We start from the raw sequence: 22750 nt of genomic DNA, 5'->3' as shown, positions 1-22750 counted from the left end.
GCGCCTTGCATGGCAGCTCCCTCCATCAGTGTGTGAATGTGTGTTTGAATGGGTAAATGTGGAAGTAGTGTCAGAGCGCTTTGAGTACCTTGAAGGTAGAAAAGCACTATACAAGTACGACCCATTTACCCATTTATTTATTTTATATATATATATATATATATATATATATGTGTGTGTGTGTGTATGTATGTATATATATATATATATATATACATCCATCCATTTTCTACCGCTTATTCCCTTTCGGGGTCACATATATATATATATATATATATATATATATATATATATATATATATATATATATGCAAGTGTAAGCCACTGTGACACTATTCTTTTTTCTTTATTTTTATAAATGTCTAATGATAATGTCAATGAGGGATTTTTAATCACTGCTATGCTGAAATTATACCTAATATTGATACTGTTGTTGATAATATTCATTTTTGTTTCACTACTTTTGGTTTGTTTTATGTCGTGTTTGTGTCTCCTCTCAATTGCTCTGTTTATTGCAGTTCCGGGTGTTGCTGGGTCAGGTTTGGTTTTGGAATTGGATTGCATTGTTATGGTATTGATAAAAAAAAAAAAAGAGAATCGATTCTGAACCGCACAACGTAAGAATCGTGATCCGTATTCAAATTGATTTTTTCCCACACCCCTTATATATATATATATATATATATATATATATATATATATATATATATATATACACGTATATACGTACACCATTTTTTGTGAAACAATTTCTTTTTTTTTTTATGGATTAAGATTAGTCAGAAATAAGGATCGATTAATTGAAAATTAGATTTCTTTTTTTGGGACACCCTTAATATTTACATTCACTAAAAAACTAATTATTGCATGGATTTGGTTGAAACAAGCTTTTTAAAAAGTGTAAAAATCTTAATTAACTCTTTGACTTTTTAAGTAGGGCATTATGGAATACCGGTATATTGGGGGTCAGACAGTGTGGTTCGCGTCCCTGTGCAGAATGGGATAAAGGCAGGGGGCTGAACCACCCGGGTTACAGTGTTGCCGTGAGGCCCAGGGGGTGAGTGTATCAGGGGCCAGGCGGTGTGTACGTTAGTAAATCATGCAGTTAGCCAGCTCAGGCTTTTAGCTCGGTGGTCAGCACACTACTTTTCATGCAAACAACCAGGGTCCGCGTTCCCGTGCAAAATGGGATAAAGACAGTGGGCCAAACCATTTGGGTTACATCTCAAACATATCTAGATAAAAACCCCTAAATTGTTTGGTTTTGTTCAAAACAAATTCAATATATGGTGGCAACAATAATACCGCTAACCTGTAAATTTTCACTTAAATAAGTTTATAAATCTCCCAAGTTTCTTTATTTTAGAATGTGAAGTAGTAGTTAGCTGACACTCATAGGATTATCATTATGTTAGACAACCTTAATTTTTAAATGTATTGTTTATTACTAGAGTCCCACTTACCAATCCACTTTGATGGCCCTGCATGCAGCCATATGCAAAATGTTGTTCGCATCTCAGGGACTGCTTTTCTGTGAATAACTACATCACACAGGCTCTTTTCCAATCATTAATTACATTAAATCGTATCACGATTGGCAGTACTGTACCTCTTTAGCAGTCATTTAGGCCAGTGGTTCTCAACATTTTTTCAGTGATGTACCCCCTGTGGACATGTTCTTAATTCAAGTACCCCCTAATCAGAGCTAAGCATTTTTGGTTGAAAAAAAAGAGATAAATAAGTAAAATACAGCACTATGTCATCAGTTTCTGATTTATTAAACTGTATAACAGTGCAAAAATATTGCTCATTTGTAGTGGTCTTTCTTGAACTATTTTGAAAAAAATATATAAAAATAACTAAAATCTTGTTGAAAAATAAATTCAATTATAGATAAAGATTTCTACACATAGAAGTAATCATCAACTTAAAGTGCCCTCTTTGGGGATTGTAATAGAGATCCATCTGGATTCATCAACTTAACTGTCAACACTGAATATTGCATCGTTGTATTTTTTTTCACAGTTTTTGAACTTACATTCATATTTTGTTGAAATATTATTCAATAAATATATTCATAAAGGATTTTTGAATTATTGCTATTTTTAGAATATTTTTAAAAAATCTCACGTACCCCTTGGCATACATTCAGGTACCCCCCATTTGAGAACCACTGATTTAGGCTATAAATAGGTAGAATAATGGAACATAATGTGTGACAAGATGTCTAGATATGATTTAAAAGCTTGTACACCATTAACTGGTGAGTATTCTCCGGTCATATTCCCAAACAAATGCGTTTTAGGTTAATTGAAGACTCTAGATTATCATTAGGTATCAATGTGATTGGGTATTTGTCAATAAGTGCCCCCTTGATTAAACCCCCCCAGACCCCCACCACCCAGTCTCTTTTCTAAAGTCAGTTAGGTTTGGCTGAAGCTCACCTATGGCCCTAATGAGGACAGGTTTCCAGAAAAGCGATTTAAAAAGTAAATGTGTCTATTTCAGACTGGGACCAGTTTCCATGTGTTTGACCAGGGTCGCTTTGCCAAGGAAGTTTTGCCAAAGTACTTCAAACACAATAACATGGCAAGCTTTGTCCGACAGCTCAACATGTGTGAGTATTCTCTTCTTTTCCTTCATATTTTCTTCTGCTCTCCTCTTCCTAATATGTTTTCTACTTTGCTTTTTCCAGACGGCTTCCGAAAAGTGGTGAATATTGAGCAAAGCGGGCTGGTGAAGCCTGAGAGGGACGATACAGAGTTTCAGCACCTGTACTTTCTCCAGGGACATGAACACATGCTGGAACATATTAAGAGGAAGGTACTACAGTATATGGACTTACAATCTCCATCCATCCATCTTCTTCCGCTTATCCGAGGTCAGGTCGTAGGGGCAGCAGCCTATGCAGAGAAGCTCAGACTTCCCTCTCCCAACCACTTTGTCTGCCCCGCCCCCTCCCCAACGTGTCTTGGGTCTTCCCCGTGGCCTCCTACCGGTCGGACATGCCCTAAAAACCTCCCTCAGTAGGCGTCCGGGGGGCATCTTGACCAGATGCCCGAACCACCTCATCCGACTCCTCTCGATGTTGGAGGAACAGCGGCTATACTTGGAGCTTCTCCCTAATGACGTAGCTTTTCGCACGACCTCTAAGGGAGAGCCCCGCCACACGACGGACAAAACTAATTTCAGCCGCTTGTACCCGTGATCTTGTCCTTTCGGTCATAACCCAAAACTCATGACCAAAGGTGAGAATAGGGGACGTAGATCAACCGATAAATTGAGAGCTTTGCCTTCCGGCTCAGCTCCTTTTTTTTACCACAATAGATCAATACAGTGTCCGCATTAGTGCAGACACCACACCGAGCCGCCTGTCGATCTCACAATCCACTTTTACTTACTCGTGAACAAGACTCCGAGGTTTGAGAAATTAACGCCTCCACTTGTGGCAAGATCTCGTAAATGGTACTCCGCCCTTTTCCAGGTGAGAACCATGGACTGGAAGTTGGAGGTGCTGACTCTCCTCGCAGTCGCTTCACACTCGGCTGCGAACCGATCCAGTGAAAGCTGAATATCCTGGCCAGATGAAGCCATCAGTACCACATCATTTGCAAAAAGAAGTGAACTTATCCTGCAGCCAACAAACCGGATCCCCTCAGCCCTCTAACTGCGCCTAGAATTTCTGTTCATAAAAGTTGATAACAGAATCGGTGACAAAAGACAGCCCTGGTGTCGTCCAACATCACTGAAATAACCAAGCTCTGACACTGATCAAACAGTGAGGTGACCGCCACAATCAGACAGTCCGATACCCCATACTCTCTGAGCACACTCCACAGGACTTCCCGAGGAAGATGGTCGAATGCCTTCTCCAAGTCCACAAAGTACATGTCGACTGGTTGGGCAAACTCCCATGCACTCTCAAGGACCCTGTCGCTAGTAAAGAGCTGGTCAATAGTTCCGCGACAAGGACCACACTGGATTTGAGGTTCAAGGATTCGGTGTAGCCTCATCCCCGGTACACCTGAATAGACCTTACCAGGAAGGCTGATTAATGTGATCCCTCAATAGTTGAAACACACCTTCTGTTTCCCCTTTTTAAAAAGAGGAACCACCACCCCGGTCTGCCAGTGCAGAGGTACCGCCCCCGATGTCCACGCAATGTTGCAGAGTCTTGTCAACCAAGACAACCTCACAGCCTCCAGAGCCTTAAGGAACTCTGGGCTGATGTCATCCACCCACAGGGAACTGCGGCCTCGGGTGTCCTGGTGCCAAATGTACATGTGGACACCTTTATGTTTGAACATGGTGTTTGTTATGAACAATCTGTGAAAAAAAACCCCCCAAAAAAACACCATTTGGGTTCAGATCCGGGCAGCCGTTCCTCCCAATCACGCCTGCAGGTTTCACAGTCGTTGTCAATGTGAGCATTGAAGTCACCCAGCAGAACAAGGGAATCTCCTGAGAGAGCACTCTCCAGTACCCCTTTGAAAGAATCCAAAAAGGGTGGGTATTCTGAGCTGTTGTCTGGTAAGTAAGAACAAACACCCATCAGGACCCTTCCCCCCACTCAAAGGCAGAGGAAGCTACACTCTCGTCCACTGGGTTAAACTCCAACGTAGAACCCAGGATTGCCACCCCAGCCTCTTCTCCTCTCACTGCGTGCAACGCCAAAATGTGGAAGAGAGTCCAGCCCCTTTTGAAAAGACTGGTTCCAGAGCCCGACTATATCTAACCAGAACTTTTCCACATTGCACACCAGCTCAGGATCCTTCCCCTGCAGCAAGGTGACCTTTCACGCCGCAAGAGCTAGCTTCTGCAACTGAAGATCTGCAACTGCCGCCCAGCTCACACTGCACCCAACCTCTGTGCCCCCTCCTATGAGTGGTGAGCCCATTGGAAAGGGGGCAGAGGGGGGGCCACGGTGACCTGCATCCGGGCGAGGGAAATCTGAGTCCTCGTTTTAAGCTGCTCTTTGTCCGGTCCCCTACCTACAATGTATATAAAACCAAATATTTTATATTCAAACAAACTTACAGCGTCCCCGTGTGTTCAGGTATCACTAGTAAAGAGCGAGGAGACTAAAGTTCGCCAGGAGGACCTCAGCAAACTCCTGTATGAAGTTCAACTTCTGAGAACGCAACAAGACAACATGGAGTGTCAGATGCAGGACATGAAGCAGTGAGTTAACATCTTGTTTTTATAATATATTAATGTACAGTAGTACCTCAATTTATGAACTCAACTGGTTCTGTGACAGAGCTCTTGACTCAAAACACTCGAATCTCAAATTAATGTTTCCCTTTGAAATCAATTGAATTCAATTTAATTGGTACTTAACCCCTCCAGAACAGCACAATTTTACCATGCTTTTTACAATTCAAAATACACTTTTAGATAATAAACAATATATTGAAAACAATACAATACAATGTACCACTACAGTAACACCTAGAGCAGGGGTAGGGAACCAATGGCTCTACAGCCAGATGTGGGTCTTTTGATGACTGCATCTGGCTCTCGGATAAATCTGAGCTGACATTCCTTAACATGATAAGTAATGAATAATTCCACTTGTAATCACAGTGTTAAAAATAACGTTCAAAATATAAAACATTATCATGCTTTTTTATGTTCAAGAAGTTGCGTTAATGGTAAGTAGTAATTTATTTATTATTGGTTAGTGTGGGGCTTGCCCTCCTGGGGGTTCTTCAGACCACCAAGCACCGACATGAGAGCCCTTTTCGGGGTTACATTATTGTTTTATTTTTCAATAAGTCTCTCAGTTGCTTTCCAGCAATTGTATTTTTCTCTCTCGCTCGCGCTCTGGCTCCAGCCTCCACCCCGTCTCTCCTCCTGGCTGCTGCTTATAACAGAGCGTCAGTTGATTAGATAACAAGGCCATGGTGGGCCATCTACGCACCTGTCGCTGATTTCGAGGCCAGTCCTGGGACACCCAAGTTTGCTGCAGGCCCACAGGCCACGCCCCCACCACAGTTAGCTTCAGAATAACAATGTTATTACAAAGAATAAGAGACCTATTATACTCTAGAAATGTTGGTCTTACTTAAAAATGCACACGTTTAGTTGTGTTCAGTGTTATAAAAATATTATATGTCTCTTAGGGAAATACATTTTAAAATATTTGGCTTCTTGGCTCTCTCAGCCAAAAAGGTTCCCGACCCCTGACCTAGAGCAAGGGTGTCAAACTCATTTTAGATGGGGGGCCACATTGAGAAAAATCTACTACCAAGTGGTCCAGACTGGTAAAATCACTGCACAATAACTTAAAAATAAAGACCACCTTAGATTGTTTTCTTTGTTTAAAAATAGAACAAGCACACTCTGTGTACAATGTACAAATCATAATGTTGTTGGGAGTTGTTTTAGACTTACATGTTGCGGTTAATACTATTCTATCTTTATTTATATTTTCTGAATAAATTATGAGATAACGTTCATCAGTCAACTCATTGGTGTTAATTTTCAATCTATCAAGATAAAAAAAAGTACATCAAAATCAAATTATAGGATGTTATTTTCAAACCCCGTTTCCATATGAGTTGGGAAATTGTGTTAGATGTACATAAAAACGGAATACAATGATTTGCAAATCATTTTCAACCCATATTCAGTTGAATATGTTACAAAGACAACATATTTGATGTTCAAACTAATAAACATTTTTTTTTTTTTTGCAAATACTCATTGACTTTAGAAATTGATGCCAGCAACAGGTGACAAAAAAGTTGGGAAAGGTGGCATTAAATACTGATAAAGTTGAGGAATGCTCATCAAACACTTATTTGGAACATCTCACAGGTGTGCAGGCTAATTGGGAACAGGTGGGTGCCATGATTGGGTATAAAAGTAGCTTCCATGAAATGCTAAGTAATTCACAAACAAGGATGGGGTGAGGGTCACCACTTTGTAAGCAAATTGTCGAACAGTTTTAGAACAACATTTCTCAACAAGCTATTGCAAGAAATTTAGGGATTTTACCATCTACAGTCCGTAAAATCATCAAAAGGTTCAGAGAATCTGGAGAAATCACTGCATGTAAGCGATGATATTACGGACCTTTGATCCCTCAGGCGGTACTGCATCAAAAACCGACATCAGTGAGTAAAGGATATCACCACATGGGCTCAGGAACACTTCATAAAACCACTGTCAGTAACTATAGTTGGTCGCTACTTCTGTAAGTGCAAGTTAAAACTTTGCTATGCAAAGCCAAAGCCATTTATCAACAACACCAAGGAACGACATCAGTGAGTAAAGGATATCACCGCATGGGCTCAGGAACACTTCATAAAACCACTGTCAGTAACTACAGTTGATCGCTACTTCTGTAAGTGCAAGTTAAAACTTTGCTATGCAAAGCCAAAGCCATTTATCAACAACACCAAGGAACGCCGCTGGCTTCCCTGGGCGCGAGATGGACTGATTCAAAGTGGAAAAGTGTTCTGTGGTCTGACGAGTCCACATTTCAAATTATATTTAGAAACTGTGGACGTGGTGTCCTCTGGAACAGAGAGGAAAATAACCATCCGGATTGTTATAGGCGCAAAGTTCAAAAGCCAACATCTGTGATGATATGGGGGTGCATTAGTGGCCAAGGCATGGGTAACTTACACATCTGTGAAGGCACTATTAATGCTGAATGGTCCATACAGGTTTTGGAGCAACATATGTTGTCATCCAAGCAACGTTATTATGGACGCCCCGGCTTATTTCAGGAAGAAAATGCCAAGCCACGTGTTACAACATGGTGGTTTCTTAGTAAAAGAGTGTGGGTACTTTCCTGGCCCGCCTGCAGTCCATACCAGTCCCCCATCCAAATGTATGGCGCATTATGAAGCGTAAAATATGACAGCGGAGACACCGGACTGTTGAACGACTGAAGCTCTACATAAAACAAGAATGGGAAAGAATTCCACTTTCAAAGCTTCAACAATTAGTTTTCTCAGTTCCCAAACGTTTATTGAGTGTTGTTAAAAGAAAAAGTGATGTAACACAGTGGTGAACATGCCCTTTCCCAACTACTTTGACACGTGTTGCAGCCATGAAATTCTAAGTTAATTATCATTTGCAAAAAAAGTAAAGTTTGAGTTTTAACATCAAATATGTTGTCTTTGTAGTGCATTAAATTGAATATGGGTTGAAAAGGATTTGCAAATCATTGTATTCCGTTTATATTTACATCCAACACAATTTCCCATTTTGTATGGAAACGGGGTTTGTATGTAGTTTGATCATTTTCCTCTACTGATGTACTAACACCATGTGATTGATTTGTTTCACATATGTAGCATCATCTACAAAAATATAAAGAATTGCTATTGTGACATCCAGTGGACACATTTAGAACAGCAGTTTCTTTCATTCAAAAATTTCACATTCATTTTTATACTTAGCAAACTCATCCCGCGGGATGGATAAAACCTGTTCGCGGGCCTGATCCGGCTCTTGGGCCATACGTTTGACACCCCTGATCTAGAGTATAGTTTCACGACGTAATGTAATAACAAAGTCCAGTATTTACTTTGGAGAGTGGGCTTCCTTAGCTTCTTCTCCGTCAAACACAGCATCAGCAGCTTCTCAATATTCTCATAAATGTCCGCCCTTTATATGTTATTATAACGATATTGGCTGGTATTAGACTCCTTCTGGTTCAGTAGGGTGACACGCTCAACTTGCTTTGTCGAGTTGACAACACGCTTGGTCATGTTTTTGATGATTTATTTCTTTAATTTAAAGAACATCATCAGCTTTTTCTTCTCAGCACTGTCCTTCACACTCGCTTTCTTCCTTCCCAGCTCTTATCTGAAAACACTCAGTCTTAAGTTGAGGTACTACTGCATCAATATATAAGAGTTTGTTTGCACAATATACCAATCAGCAACAAATTTAAGTTTCTTGTGCAAAAGTGAAGAACTCTATTAAATCCCCTTTGTGTGACAAATATACTAATAATTAATAATAATCCACCTGTAAAATGGATTAGTACTGTGGCTGTGTGGACTATTGCTCGAATAAGCTCCCCATTTATTAAAATATCTACCGTTTATTTTTTTTACTTCTTCTGTTGGCCATGTAAGTCTACAGTCTGTATTTCATAGAAGGCACAATATATTGTATTGTAAATGCAATCTCTAAACAAGCTCTTAGATTAAATGTGTCAAAACTGTTTCCACCTTAAAAGTCAAAGCATGCAGGGGCCATTTTGATAGCTTTTTATGTCTTCATCTTTATTTATTTTTTTAAGCATACATATCATTTTGAAAAAAACAATGTTGTGTCAGCTTTGTGTTATAGATGACAAAGCATATTATTAAATATTATTATCAACGATACTATATTGTTTTCGTTATATTGTTTTGCTCTTTTATTCTTAGAATTTTATTATTGCTGTGGGCCACAGTTTGGACTCCTGATTATGATGCTCCTCAGAAAGCATGTAACAGTAATATCTAAAATAATACAATTCTTAATGAAATATAATGTGATTGTTTTTTTGCGCACAAAAAAAGCAAACTAAACTGTAATTCATTCATGATAATAGAATCAAAACACAAAAATGTTCCTGAATGACATTTTGACAATACAATTGCATTTCTGTCCAAATATTTAAGCAAGTAATAAACTATAACTAATTATGATTAATCCAAATTCAAAAGTTTGATTAATCCGATTAAAATAAAAAAAAATAGCAATAGAAAAATTAGATTAGCAGAGTTAGGTATTAAAAAAGTAAGAGATATAATAAATAAATACATTTAATCATTTATCTAAATGAACTAGTTTCTTAAACTGCAACAAGGAAGCCAAATGTGTGTATATGCTGTAGAAAAAAATGCTTGGTCAAAAAAAGGTGTGTGACTCCTGTTGCTATATGTGAGCAAATGACACAGTAAAAAGCTTTTTGTCTTTGGAGGCTATTGTTGATCACATTGCTGCTGTGTCGTCTTTGTGTGCTGCTGCTGCTGCTGCTTTGTGCTCAGCTTTGTTTGCTAATGAGAGCAGAGAATGTTCACCTGCTCACCTGACTTGCACACACACACACACACACACACACACACACACACACACACACACACACACACACACACTCATTCTTGTAATTGTTACCTTTTAGAGACCTCCGAAAAATGCCTACCTCTTTAGGACCACCCTTTCTAGATATATAAAGATTTGTATTTACAACATTACTAATATATACATCCTATGCAAATATAAAGAAGGTACGCTTTTAGTGAATTTTTATTTATTTTAAATTTTTGTTTGTAATTGATATTAATCATCGTTATGTAATTCAAGTAATTACAGTATGTCTCTATATACATTTTATCAAAATGTTTTAATTCATTTTGGCCAAAGGGGGCACATTTCAATTCCTTACACACACTTGTTATTACATATGTTGGCTAGAGGGGGAACACTTAAAATTTTTCCACACACTTGTTATTTCATATGTTGACCAGCAGAGGAGCACTTTTTAAACCGACACAGTCAATTTGAAAAATCCCTCCTTTATGGGACCACCCTCATTTTGATAGATTTCACCACCTTCGGTGCAAATAAGATCTCTATTTTTTGTTTTGTTTTTGTAACCTGCTTAAGGCCAATGACAAACGAGTCACGGACCACACATGGCCTCTGTGTCAGAATTTGGGCAACCCAGCTGTAGAAGCTTACTGTTAATGGCCACTATAGTCTTAGTACTGTAGCGTATTTGTTCATCCTTTGGTCACATATTGGACGCGGGTTGGGAGAGTGCCAGCAATCTGAGGGTTACCGGTTCAATTCCCACCTTCTACCATCCTAGTCACGTCCGTTGTGTCTTTGGGCAAGACACTTCACCCTTGCTCTTGATGGGTCCCGGTTAGCGCCTTGCATGGCAGCTCCCACCATCAGTGGGTGAATGGGTTAATGTGGAAATACTGTTAATGCGCTTCGGGCTCCTTAAAAAGGGGTAGAGAAGCGCTATACAAGTACAACCATTTACCATTTATTTACCATTTACGTCAGCACCAGAAGTCGTAAAGTCAACTGTTCACCTAACTGTTTTTTTCGGGGATGAATAGGTAAGTCCTTCATTAGCTGCCATCTTGTTTTAAGTTAAAGTTAAAGTTAAAGTAGCAATGATTGTCACACACACACAAGGTGTGATGAAATTTGTCCTCTGCATTTGACCGATCCCCCTGATCACCCCCTGGGAGGTGAGGGGAGAAGTGGGCAGCAGCGGTGCCGCGCCCGGGAATCATTTATGGTGATTTAACCCCCAATTCCAACCCTTGATGCTGAGTGCCAAGCAGGGAGGCAATGGGTCCCATTTTTATAGTCTTTGGTATGACTCGGCCGGGATTTCAACTTACAACCTACCGATCTCAGGGCGGACACTCTAACCCAGGGGTCACGAACGCGGTGCCTGCGGGCACCAGGTAGCCCGTAAGGACCAGATGAGTAGCCCGCTGGCCTGTTCTAAAAACAGCTCAAATAGCAGCACTTACCAGTGAGCTGCCTCTATTTTTTAAATTCTATTTATTTACTAGCAAGCTGGTCTCGCTTTGCTCGACATTTTTAATTCTAAGAGAGACAAAACTCAAAGAGAATTTGAAAATCCAATAAATAAATTCACTTATTTTTTTACTTTGCTTCTTATAACTTTCAGAAAGACAATTTTAGAGAAAAAATACAACATTAAAAATGATTTTAGGATTTTTAAACACATATACTTTTTTACCTTTTAAATTCCTTCCTCTTCTTTCCTGACAATTTAAATCAGTGTTCAAGTATTTTTTTCTTTTTTTATTGTAAAGGATAATAAACACATTTTAATTTAATTCTTCATTTTAGCTTCTGTTTTTTCGACGAAGAATATTTGTGAAATATTTCTTCAAACTTATGATTAAAATAAAATACAAATATTGTGGCAAATATAGAAAATCTGTAGAATCAAATGTAAATCTTATTTCAAAGTCTTTTGAATTTATTTTAAAAAATTTGTATTCGAAAATCTAGAAGAAATAATGATTTGTCTTTGTTAGAAATATAGCTTGGTCCAATGTGTCATATATTCTAACAAAGTGCAGATTGGATTTTTACCTATTCAAAACATGTCAACAAAATTCTAAAATGAATCCTAATCAGGAAAAATTACAAATGATGTTCCATAAATTCTTTTTTTAATATTTTCAAAAAGATTCGAATTAGCTAGTTTTTCTCTTCATTTTTTTCGGTTGAATTTTGAATTTTAAAGAGTCAAAATTGAAGATAAACTATGTTTCAAAATTGACTTTTTATTTTTTTTGGTGTGTTTTCTCCTCATTTAAACCATTCAATTAAGTGTTTTTTTTTCATCATTTACTCTCTACAAAAAAACCTTCCGTAAAAGGAAAAAAAAATGTACAACGGAATGACAGACAGAAATACCCATTTTTTTAATATATATATATATATATATATATATATATATATATATCGATGTATTTATTAAAGGTAAATTGAGCTAATTGGCTATTTCTGGCAATTTATTTAAGTGTGTATCAAACTGGTAGCCCTTCGCATTAATCAGTACCCAAGAAGTAGCTCTTGGTTTCATAAAGGTTGGTGACCCCTGCTCCAACCACTCTAACCATATATTGCTGCCCTTGCACCTGTTAATGTTTACATTTATGTGCACATTAAATCAACAAAAAGTCCTGACTTTGGAGCAATGTTCACGGACTCTAGTATTTGGCTCTCTATCAGATGTGATGGTTTTCTGTATTGGGACCAGGATTTCGGTCCTAACTTGTTCACCGGTCCTCATATGGAAGGTAATTTTACTTGTTGACTTCTCAAGAAGGGTAGTAATACAAGCACACACACACACACACACAAACGTACAGACATACGCACTTACACTAAAGCGCACACTCACACACACACATACAGTTATGCATCATCAATCCCTCCAGATCATACCGTCATTGCTGAGTCCTCAGTAGAGATGTACTCCAAGAGTTCTTACTGGCACTCAATCGGTTCACATATTGCTTTGTAATAAGATCCTTAAGGCTTGCTTTGCCGTATTTGTCAAAAATGGATGGTTTTGTCCCAAACCAAGTGTTGTAGTAAAATCAGTCAACTTGTGTTGCATTGTCCATCCATTTGTTTCAATAAATGTTTTTCTAAATTCAGTTTTTAATCCCAACTTCTTTCTCCAATGTTTGCAGGCAGAATGAGGTTCTGTGGAGAGAGGTGGTCTCACTGCGACAGAACCACACACAGCAACAGAAAGTCATGAACAAGGTCAGTCGACGTCCATATGAAGTGGCAAATAAATAGTGAATTCATGCTAATTACCTTGATTAATGGAGAAAGTCAACGATTAGTCCATAATTGGTAACCTTCATTGCAGCTGAGGTTCTCCAACTTTAATATTATTACCCATTTCTTCAATTAAATTCAATACAATCTTATCTAATTGAATTAAAATACAATTCGATTCAATTCAACTGGCTGCACCCTGGATAATGTTTATTTAAAATCATTGAAATTAAAAGAAATTCAGTTTTTACACATAAACAAACAAACAAAAAAAAAACATCACAAATTCCCTCCATTTTGTCTCCATTTTACATAATAGTAAAACTATAGTACATCAAATTAATATTTTTTGTTTGTTTTTAAATAAAAAAAAGCCCAAAAAACAATTGAATTAGGTTTCATAGAATATACTTTTATTCTTGATCGTCAACACAAAGGCTGTAGTAAAAATTAAGTGTGAATGAGGTGTGTAGGGAAAATATTCCATTTGGTCTAATTGTCTTTGGGGTCACCCACCCCAAAGGATGTTTAATTGGAGTGACAGGAAGTGGAATTAAAGGGGTCAAATTATGATTGCTTTTTTTCTATTTTAAAACACTTCACTTAAGTCTACATTACATGTAATTAGGAATCTCTGATTAGTGGTCGATAGCAGGTGAGTGTGCCTAACACTAACCAGAGGCAGGTGAACCCAATTATTCCCCATGGAAACCAAAACAAACCCAGAGGTGCACAAAACAGGAACTAAGGTAGTTCAAAACTAACAGAACATAACTAAACAAAACATGATCCGGCCACGGATCATGTCATCAATTCTGTACGGCAGATATGTACAGATATGTATTAGGACACGATAAACATAGCTGGACAGGACATCAAAAAGAACAGGTTCATATATATATATACATGTGTGTTCCATATAAGTTGGGAAACTGTGTTAGAAGTAAATATAAACGGAATACGATGATTTGCAAATCATTTTCAACCCATATTCAGTTTAATATGCTACAAAGACAAGATATTTGATGTTCAAACTCATAATAATTTTTTTTTGCAAATAATCATTAACTTTAGAATTTGATGCCAGCAACACGTGACAAACAAGTTGGGAAAGGTGGCAATAAATACTGATAAAGTTGAGGAATGCTCATCAAACACTTATTTGGAACATCCCACAGGTGTGCAGGCTAATTGGGAACAGGTGGGTCCCATGATTGGGTATAAAAACAGCTTCCCAAAAAATGGTAAGTCTTTCACAAGAAAGGATGGGGCGAGGTACACCCCTTTGTCCACAACTGCGTGAGCAAATAGTCAAACAGTTTAAGAACAACGTTTCTCAAAGTGCAATTGCAAGAAATTTAGGGATTTCAACATCTACGGTCCATAATATCATCGAAAGGTTTAGAGAATCTGGAGAAATCACTCCACGTAAGCGGCATGGCCGGAAACCAACATTTACTGACTGTGATCTTCAATCTTTCAGACGACACTGTATCAAAAACCGACATCAATCTCTAAAGGATATCGCCACATGGGCTCAGGAACACTTCAGAAAACCACTGTCACTAAATACATTTGGTCGCTACATTTGTAAGTCCAAGTTAAAGCTCTACTATGCAAACAGAAAGCCATTTATCAACAACATCCAGAAACGCCGCCGTCTTCTCTGGGCCAGAGATCATCTAAGATGGACTGATGCAAAGTGGAAAAGTATTCTGTGGTCTGACGAGTCCACATTTCAAATTTTTTTTGAAAATATTTGACATGGTGTCATTCGGACCAAAGGGGAAGTGAACTATCCAGACTGTTATCGACGCAAAGTTCAAAAGCCAGCATCTGTGATATTATGGGGGTTATTAGTGCCCAAGGCATGGGTAACTTACACATCTGTGAAGGCACCATTAATGCTGGAAGGTAGATACTACAGGTTTTGGAACAACATATGCTGCCATCTAACCGCCGTCTTTTTCATGGACGCCCCTGCTTATTTCAGCAAGACAATGCCAAGCCACATTCAGCACGTGTTACAACAGCATGGCTTCTTAAAAAAAGAGTGCGGGTACTCTCCTGGCCCGCCTGCAGTACAGACCTGTCTGACATGGAAAATGTGTGGCGCATTATAAAGCGTAAAATACGACAGCGGAGACCCCGGACTGTTGAACGACTGAAGCTCTACATAAAACAAGAATGGGAAAGAATTCCACTTTCAAAGCTTCAACAATTAGTTTCCTCAGTTTCCAAACATTTATTGAGTGTTGTTAAAAGAAAAGGTGATGTAACACAGTTGTAAACTTGCCCTTTCCCAACTACTTTGGCATGTGTTGCAGCCATAAAATTCTAATTTAACTACTATTTGCAAAAAAAATAAAGTTTATGAGTTTGAATATCAAATATCTTGTCTTCGTAGTGCATTCAACTGAATATGGGTTGAACAGGATTTGCAAATCATTGTATTCTGTTTATATTTACATCTAACACACTTTCCCAACTCATATGGAAACGGGGTTTGTATACGGTCGTGGTCAAAAGTTTACCTACGCTTGTAAAGAACATAATGCCTGGGCTGTATTGAGTCTCCAATCATTTTTAGCTTCTGGCAAGCTACTGGTTGAATTTTTTACCATTCCTCTTTACAAAATTGGTGTAGTTCAGCTAAATTTGTTATTTTTCTGACATGGATTTGTTTTTCAGCATTGTCCACACGTTTAAGTCAGGACTTTGGGAAGGCCGTTCTAAAACCTTCATTCTAGTCTGATTTAGCTATTCCTTCACCACATGTGTTTGGGGTCATTGTCCTGTTGGAACACCCAACTGAGCCCAAGACCCAACCACCAGGCTAATGATTTTATGTTGTCCTGAAGAATTTGGAGTCACTCCTCTTTTTTCATTGTCCCAGGCCCAGAGCATAATACTATCACCACCATGCTTGAAAATTGTTTGTAAGTATAAACTGCATGGCACAGTTTTGTCACTGCCACGATCAGGAAGAAAACGCAAGCTATCACCTCCCAGTGAGAGAACATTGGTCAGGATGATCAAGAGTCAACCGAAAACCACCAAAATGCAGGTCTGCAATGAATTGGGAGCTGCTGGAACACAGGTGTCAGTGTCCACAGTCAAGCGTGCTTTGCATCGCCATGGACTGAAAGGCTACTGTGCAAGAAGGAAAAAATTGAGATGTTTCGCCACTATACCCATCAAAATGTTTGGAGGAGAAAAGGAGAGGACTTTAATCCCAGGAACACCGTAACTACCGTCCCGCATGGTGGTGGTAGTATTATGCTCTGGGCCTGTTTTGCTTCCAATGGAAATGGCGCCTTACAGAGAGTAAATAGGGTTATGAAAAAGGAGGATTACCTCCAAATTCTTTAGGACAACCTAAAATCATCAGCCTGGAGGTTGGGTCTTGGGCGCAGTTGGGTGTTCCAACAGGACAATGACCCCAAACACATGTCTAAATCACATGGCTAAATCAGGCTAGAATTATGGTTTTAGAATGGTCTTCCCGAAGTCCTGACTTAAGCCCCATTGAGAACATGTGGACAATGCTGAAGAAACAAGTCCATGTCAGAAAATCAACAAATGTAGCTGAACTGCACCAATTTTGTCAAGAGGAGTGGTCAAAAATTCAACCAGAAGCTTGTGGGTGGCTTCCAAAAGCACCTTATTGCAGTGAAACTTGCCATGGGACATGTAACCAAATATTAACATCGCTGTATGTATAATTTTGACCCAGCAGATTTGGTCACATTTCCAGTCGCCGCATAATACATTCATAAAAGAACCAAACTTCATGAATGTTTTTTGTGACCAACAAGTATGTGCTCCAATCACTCTATCACAAATGAATAGGAGTTGTAGAAATTATATATATATATATATATATATATGTATATATATACACATATATATATATGTATGTATATACACATATATATATGCATATATATATACACATATATATATATGTATATATATATACACACATGTATATATATATATATATATATCTATATATATATATATATATGTATATATATACACATATATATATGCATATATATATACACATATATATATGTATATATATATACACACATGTATATATATATATACATATATATATGTGTATATATATATACATGTGTGTATATATATATATATATATATATGTATATATATATATATACGTGTGTGTATATATATACATATATATATGTGTATATATATATGCATATATATATGTGTATATATATACATATATATATATATATATATATATATATACATATATTTATATATATTATATATATATATATATATATATATATATACATATATATATCGAGCACTACCCTCTGGATAATCTAATTAAGACAAAAATATATATACACATGTATATATATATATATATATATATATATATACATATACATGTGATTTTTCCCACACACACATATATTGCGCTCTACCACGGTATCGAGCACTACTCTCTGGATAATCTAATTAAGACAAAAATATATATACACATGTGTATATATATATATATATATATATATATATATATATATATATATATATATATATATATATATATATATATATATACACATGTGTATATATATTTTTGTCTTAATTAGATTATCCATTTATATATACATATATATATATATATATATATATATACATATATATATATACATGTGTATATATATTTTTGTCTTAATTAGATTATCCAGAGAGTAGTGCTCGATACCGTGGTAGAGCGCAATATATGTGTGTGTGGGAAAAATCACAAGACTACTTCCTCTACAGAACTGTTTCATGAGGGGTTCCCTCAATCGTCAGGAAATCTCCTGACGATTGAGGGAACCCCTCATGAAACAGTCTATCTCAGCTACAATCGGGCAGAACTCGTCACCTCATCGCAGGGCCAACACAGATAGACAGACAACATTCACACTCACATTAACACACTAGGGCCAATTTAGTGTTGCCAATCAACCTATCCCCAGGTGCATGTCTATATATATATATATATATATATATATATATATATATATATATATATATATAAACCCCGTTTCCATTCGAGTTGGGAAATTGTGTTAGATGTAAATATAAATGAAATACAATGATTTGCTAATCTTTTTCAACCCATATTCAATTGAACGCACTACAAAGACAAGATATTTGATGTTCAAACTCTTTTTTACAAAGCCACGCTGTTGTAACACGTGCTGAATGTGGCTTGGCATTGTCCTGCTGAACTAAGCAGGGGCGTCCATGAAAAAGACAGCGTTTAGATGGCAGCATACGTTGTTCCAAAACCTGTATGTACCTTTCAGCATTAATGCTGCCTTCACAGATGTGTAAGTTACCCATGCCTTGGGCACTAATGCACCCCCATACCATCACAGATGCTGGCTTTTGAACTTTGCGTCTAAAACAGTATGGATGGTTCGCTTCCCCTTTGGTCCGGATGACACGATGTTGAATATTTCCAAAAAACAATTTGAAATGTGGACTCGTCAGACCATAGAACACTTTTCCGCTTTGCATCAGTCCATCTTAGATGATCTCGGGCCAGAGAAGCAGGCGGCGTTTCTGGATGTTGTTGATAAATGGCTTTCGCCTTGCATAGTAGAGCTTTAACTTGCACTTACAGATGTAGCGACCAACTGAATTTAGTGACAATGGTTTTTTGAAGTGTTCCTGTGCCCATGTGGTGATATCCTTTAGAGAATGATGTCGGTCATTCAATGATTGTTTCCGGCCATGCCGCTTACGTGAAGTGATTTCTCCAGATTCTCTGAACCTTTTGATGATATTATGGACCGTAGATGGTGAAATCCCTAAATTTTTTGCAATTGCACTTTGAGAAATGTTGTTCTTAAACTGTTTGACTGTTTGCTCACGCTGTTGTGGACAAAGGGGTGTACCTCGCTCCATCCTTTCTTGTGAAAGACTGAGCATTTTTTGGGCACCTACTCGTTCTCAATTAGCCTGCACACCTGTGGGATGTTCCACATAAGTGTTTGATGACCGTTCCTCAACTTTATCAGTATTTATTGCCACCTTTCCCAACTTCTTTGTCACATGTTGCTGGCATCAAATTCTATAAATTAATGATTATTTGCACACAAAAAAACAAATGTTTATCAGTTTGAACATAAAATATGTTGTCTTTGTAGCATATTTAACTGAATATGGGTTGAAAATCATTTGCAAATCATTGTATTCTGTTTATATTTACATCTAACACAATTTCTCAACTCATATGGAAACAGGGTGTGTATATATATATATATATATATATATATATATACATATATATACTGTGTATATATATATATATATATATATATATATATATATATATATATATATATATATATATATATATACAGTATATATCCAAAATAGCTCACCTGCTGTAAAAGAAAAAGTGTGGACACCTATGGTGTACACTATATGCTTCAAATGATGAAATGATGATGTATACTTTCCTCCTGTCTATCCCTGTTTGACTACTATTGTTGCAACAGTATGTATACTTGTTTCAATCATACCATCCCTGAGTGTTTTTAATCATGACTAATCATTATTAAATGGACCATACATTGTTTAACTAACTATTGTTTATACTGCACAAGCAGGTACATACAGAGAGAGAGAGAGAGAGAGAGAGAGAGAGGTGGTTGCTGATTCATGCTGTGCTTTTTCTCTCTTTGCCAGCTAATTCAGTTTCTGTTCAGCCAGATGCAGTCCAACACACCCGGCACTGTAAGCTTGAAAAGGAAGCTGTGAGTTTGCACACACACACACACACACACACACACACGCACGCACACACACACAAACGTGCACACACACACACAGACATACACACATCTGCGAGGATACACCTATAGGGATGGTATTAATCAACAAAAGTTAGACAAAGTGGCAGAAAGTGTGGGCTGGCTCAGCTGACAAACTGCACCATCTAACTCAACAAGCCCTGTAAATGGCTACAAGTGCTGAATCAGTCTCTCTGACACACACACACACTCACTCTCTCACACACACCCACACACACACATGCACAAACAGGCAAGGCAGAGAACAGAGCGCATGACCCCGCTAAATCTAATGTATGTAAAATGCTGGCTCAGCCTTTTCGCTGCAGTGGAAAAGACACATTGACACACAAAGGTGCCAAAGTGTTACGGGGTCAGCAAGTTACCTGGCAAAGGTGCAATGGAGTCTTTTGAATAGTCACATGCGCCATTTTGGAGCGTTACAATATAATATAGAACAGCGCTGGTTGTCACACCTTTAAAGTTTAAATTGCATTGAGACGTTGACAAATACAATTAAAGGCCTACTGAAATGAGATTTTCTTATTCAAACGGGGATAGCAGGTCCAGTCTATGTGTCATACTTGATCATTTCGCGATATTGCCATATTTTTGCTGAAAGGATTTAGTAGAGAACATCCACCATAAAGTTCGCAACTGGAGAAAAGCCCTGCCTTTACCGGAAGTCGCAGACGATGACGCGACAAGTGTGGGGGCTCCTCACATATTCACATTATTTTTAATGGGAGCCTCCAACAAAAACAGCTATTCGGACCGAGAAAATGACAATTTCCTCATTAATTTGAGTGAGGATGAAAGATTCGTGTTTGAGGATATTGATAGTGACGGACTAGAAAAAAAAAAACAATTAAAGAAAAAAACGCGATTGCAATCGCGTTGCATTGAAACGGATTCATATGTTTTCAGAGACATTTACTAGGATAATTCCGGGAAATCCCTTATATTTCTATTGTGTTGTTAGTGTTTTAGTGAGTTTAACAGTACCTGATAGTCGGAAGTGTACGTCCACGACCGGGTGTTGACGCGCGGTGTCTCGGGGAAGTCGACGGCAGCTGTACGGGAGGCGCAAGCTCAGCTGATATCCGGTAAGAGGCGACTTTTTAACCACAATTTTCTCACCGAAACCTGCTGGTTGACAAGTGGTTGGGATCCATGTCCGCTGTGATCCATAGGAAAGTTTCAACTCTGTGAATTTTAAACAAGGAATCACCGTGTGTTTGTGTGGCTAAAGGCTAAAGCTTCCCAACTCCATCTTGCTACTTTGACTTCTCCAATATTAATTGAACAAATTGCAAAAGATTCAGCAACACAAATCTCCAAAATACTGTGTAATTATGCCGTTAAAGCAGACAACATTTAGCTGTGTGTGTGCGTAGCGCTCATACTTCCTAAAAACCCATGACGTCTTGCGTACACGTCATCATTACACGACGTTTTCATGACGAAACTCCCGGGAAATTTAAAATTGCAATTTAGTAAACTAAAAAGGCCGTATTGGCATGTGTTGCAATGTTAATATTTCATCATTGATATATAAACTATCAGACTGCGTGGTGGGTATTAGTGGGTTTCAGTAGGCCTTTAAGGGCCTGATGACTAAGATGTCAAGTTGTTAAATGGCGTCTGCCAGCTAAAATGTTGCACGTACAATTAGTAGGTGTGTCGCAGGTGATCAACTAAGACTGTGTGTACGCTTGTTTAATGTGGTGCAGACCGTCCCATCTAAATTAGGTTTTTAACATGCTGTCACCATGGAGACATTCATTTACCTTAACATCCATGGAGTTATTCTCTAACCTTTTAATGTTTTCTTGTGGAACATGCAGCACACCAATCTATTCTAATCTATTAGAAGCTCCATGGAGACAGCAAGCTTTTTAGCACATCTAAGGTGCACTCAACTGTTTTCACAGCCTTTGCTCAATACTTTGTCAAAGCAATTATAGCCTCAAGTCTTTTTGAATACGATGCCACACGCTTGGCACACCTATCTTTGGGCAGTTTCACCCATTCCTATGTTGCAGCACCTCTCAAACACCATCAGATTGGATGAGAAGCGTTGGTTTTCGTCCAGGATGTCTCTATACATCGCTGCATTCATCTTGCACTAGTCAGGGAGGTGACCAAGAACCCGATGGTCACTCTGTCGGAGTAACAGCATTCCTCTGTGGAGATAGGAGAAACTTCCAGAAGGACAACCAACTCTGCAGCAATCCACCAATCAGGCCTGTATGGTAGAGTGGCCAGAAAGAAGCCATTGCTTAGCAAAAGTAAGTTTGCCATAATGCACCTGAAAGATTCTCAGACCAAGAGAAACAAAATGATCCAGTCTGATGGGACAAAGATTGAATGCCAGGCTTTATATTCGGAGCAAATCACACACCGTTTACCACCAGGCCAATACCTACCGTACAATGAAGCATGGTGGTGGCAGCATCATGCAGTGGGGATGTTTTTCAGCGACAGGAACTGGGAGACTAGTCAGGATAGAGGGAAAGATGAATGTACAGAGAGATCCTGGTTGAAAACCAATGCTTCCCATCCAACCTGATGGAGCTTGGGAGGTGCACCAA

At 38.2% G+C, this 22750-nt stretch overlaps 1 protein-coding gene across 2 annotated transcripts in view; it reads left to right on the top strand.

Annotated features, from left to right (window-relative positions):
* The window catches only part of hsf4 (heat shock transcription factor 4), an 83727-nt gene that overhangs the window by 3885 nt on the left and 57092 nt on the right, over positions 1-22750 (top strand). For both annotated transcript variants that reach the window (XM_061917423.1, XM_061917422.1), the window contains exons 2-6: positions 2509-2617; positions 2696-2823; positions 5057-5181; positions 13221-13296; positions 20053-20120. In XM_061917423.1, the coding sequence (XP_061773407.1) occupies positions 2509-2617; positions 2696-2823; positions 5057-5181; positions 13221-13296; positions 20053-20120 (506 nt within the window). The remainder of the gene's footprint in view (positions 1-2508; positions 2618-2695; positions 2824-5056; positions 5182-13220; positions 13297-20052; positions 20121-22750) is intronic.

Source organism: Nerophis ophidion, linkage group LG12, assembly GCF_033978795.1.
Source record: "Nerophis ophidion isolate RoL-2023_Sa linkage group LG12, RoL_Noph_v1.0, whole genome shotgun sequence".
Taxonomy (NCBI): Eukaryota; Metazoa; Chordata; class Actinopteri; order Syngnathiformes; family Syngnathidae; genus Nerophis; species Nerophis ophidion.
This window is presented reverse-complemented; position numbering and strand designations above follow the sequence as displayed.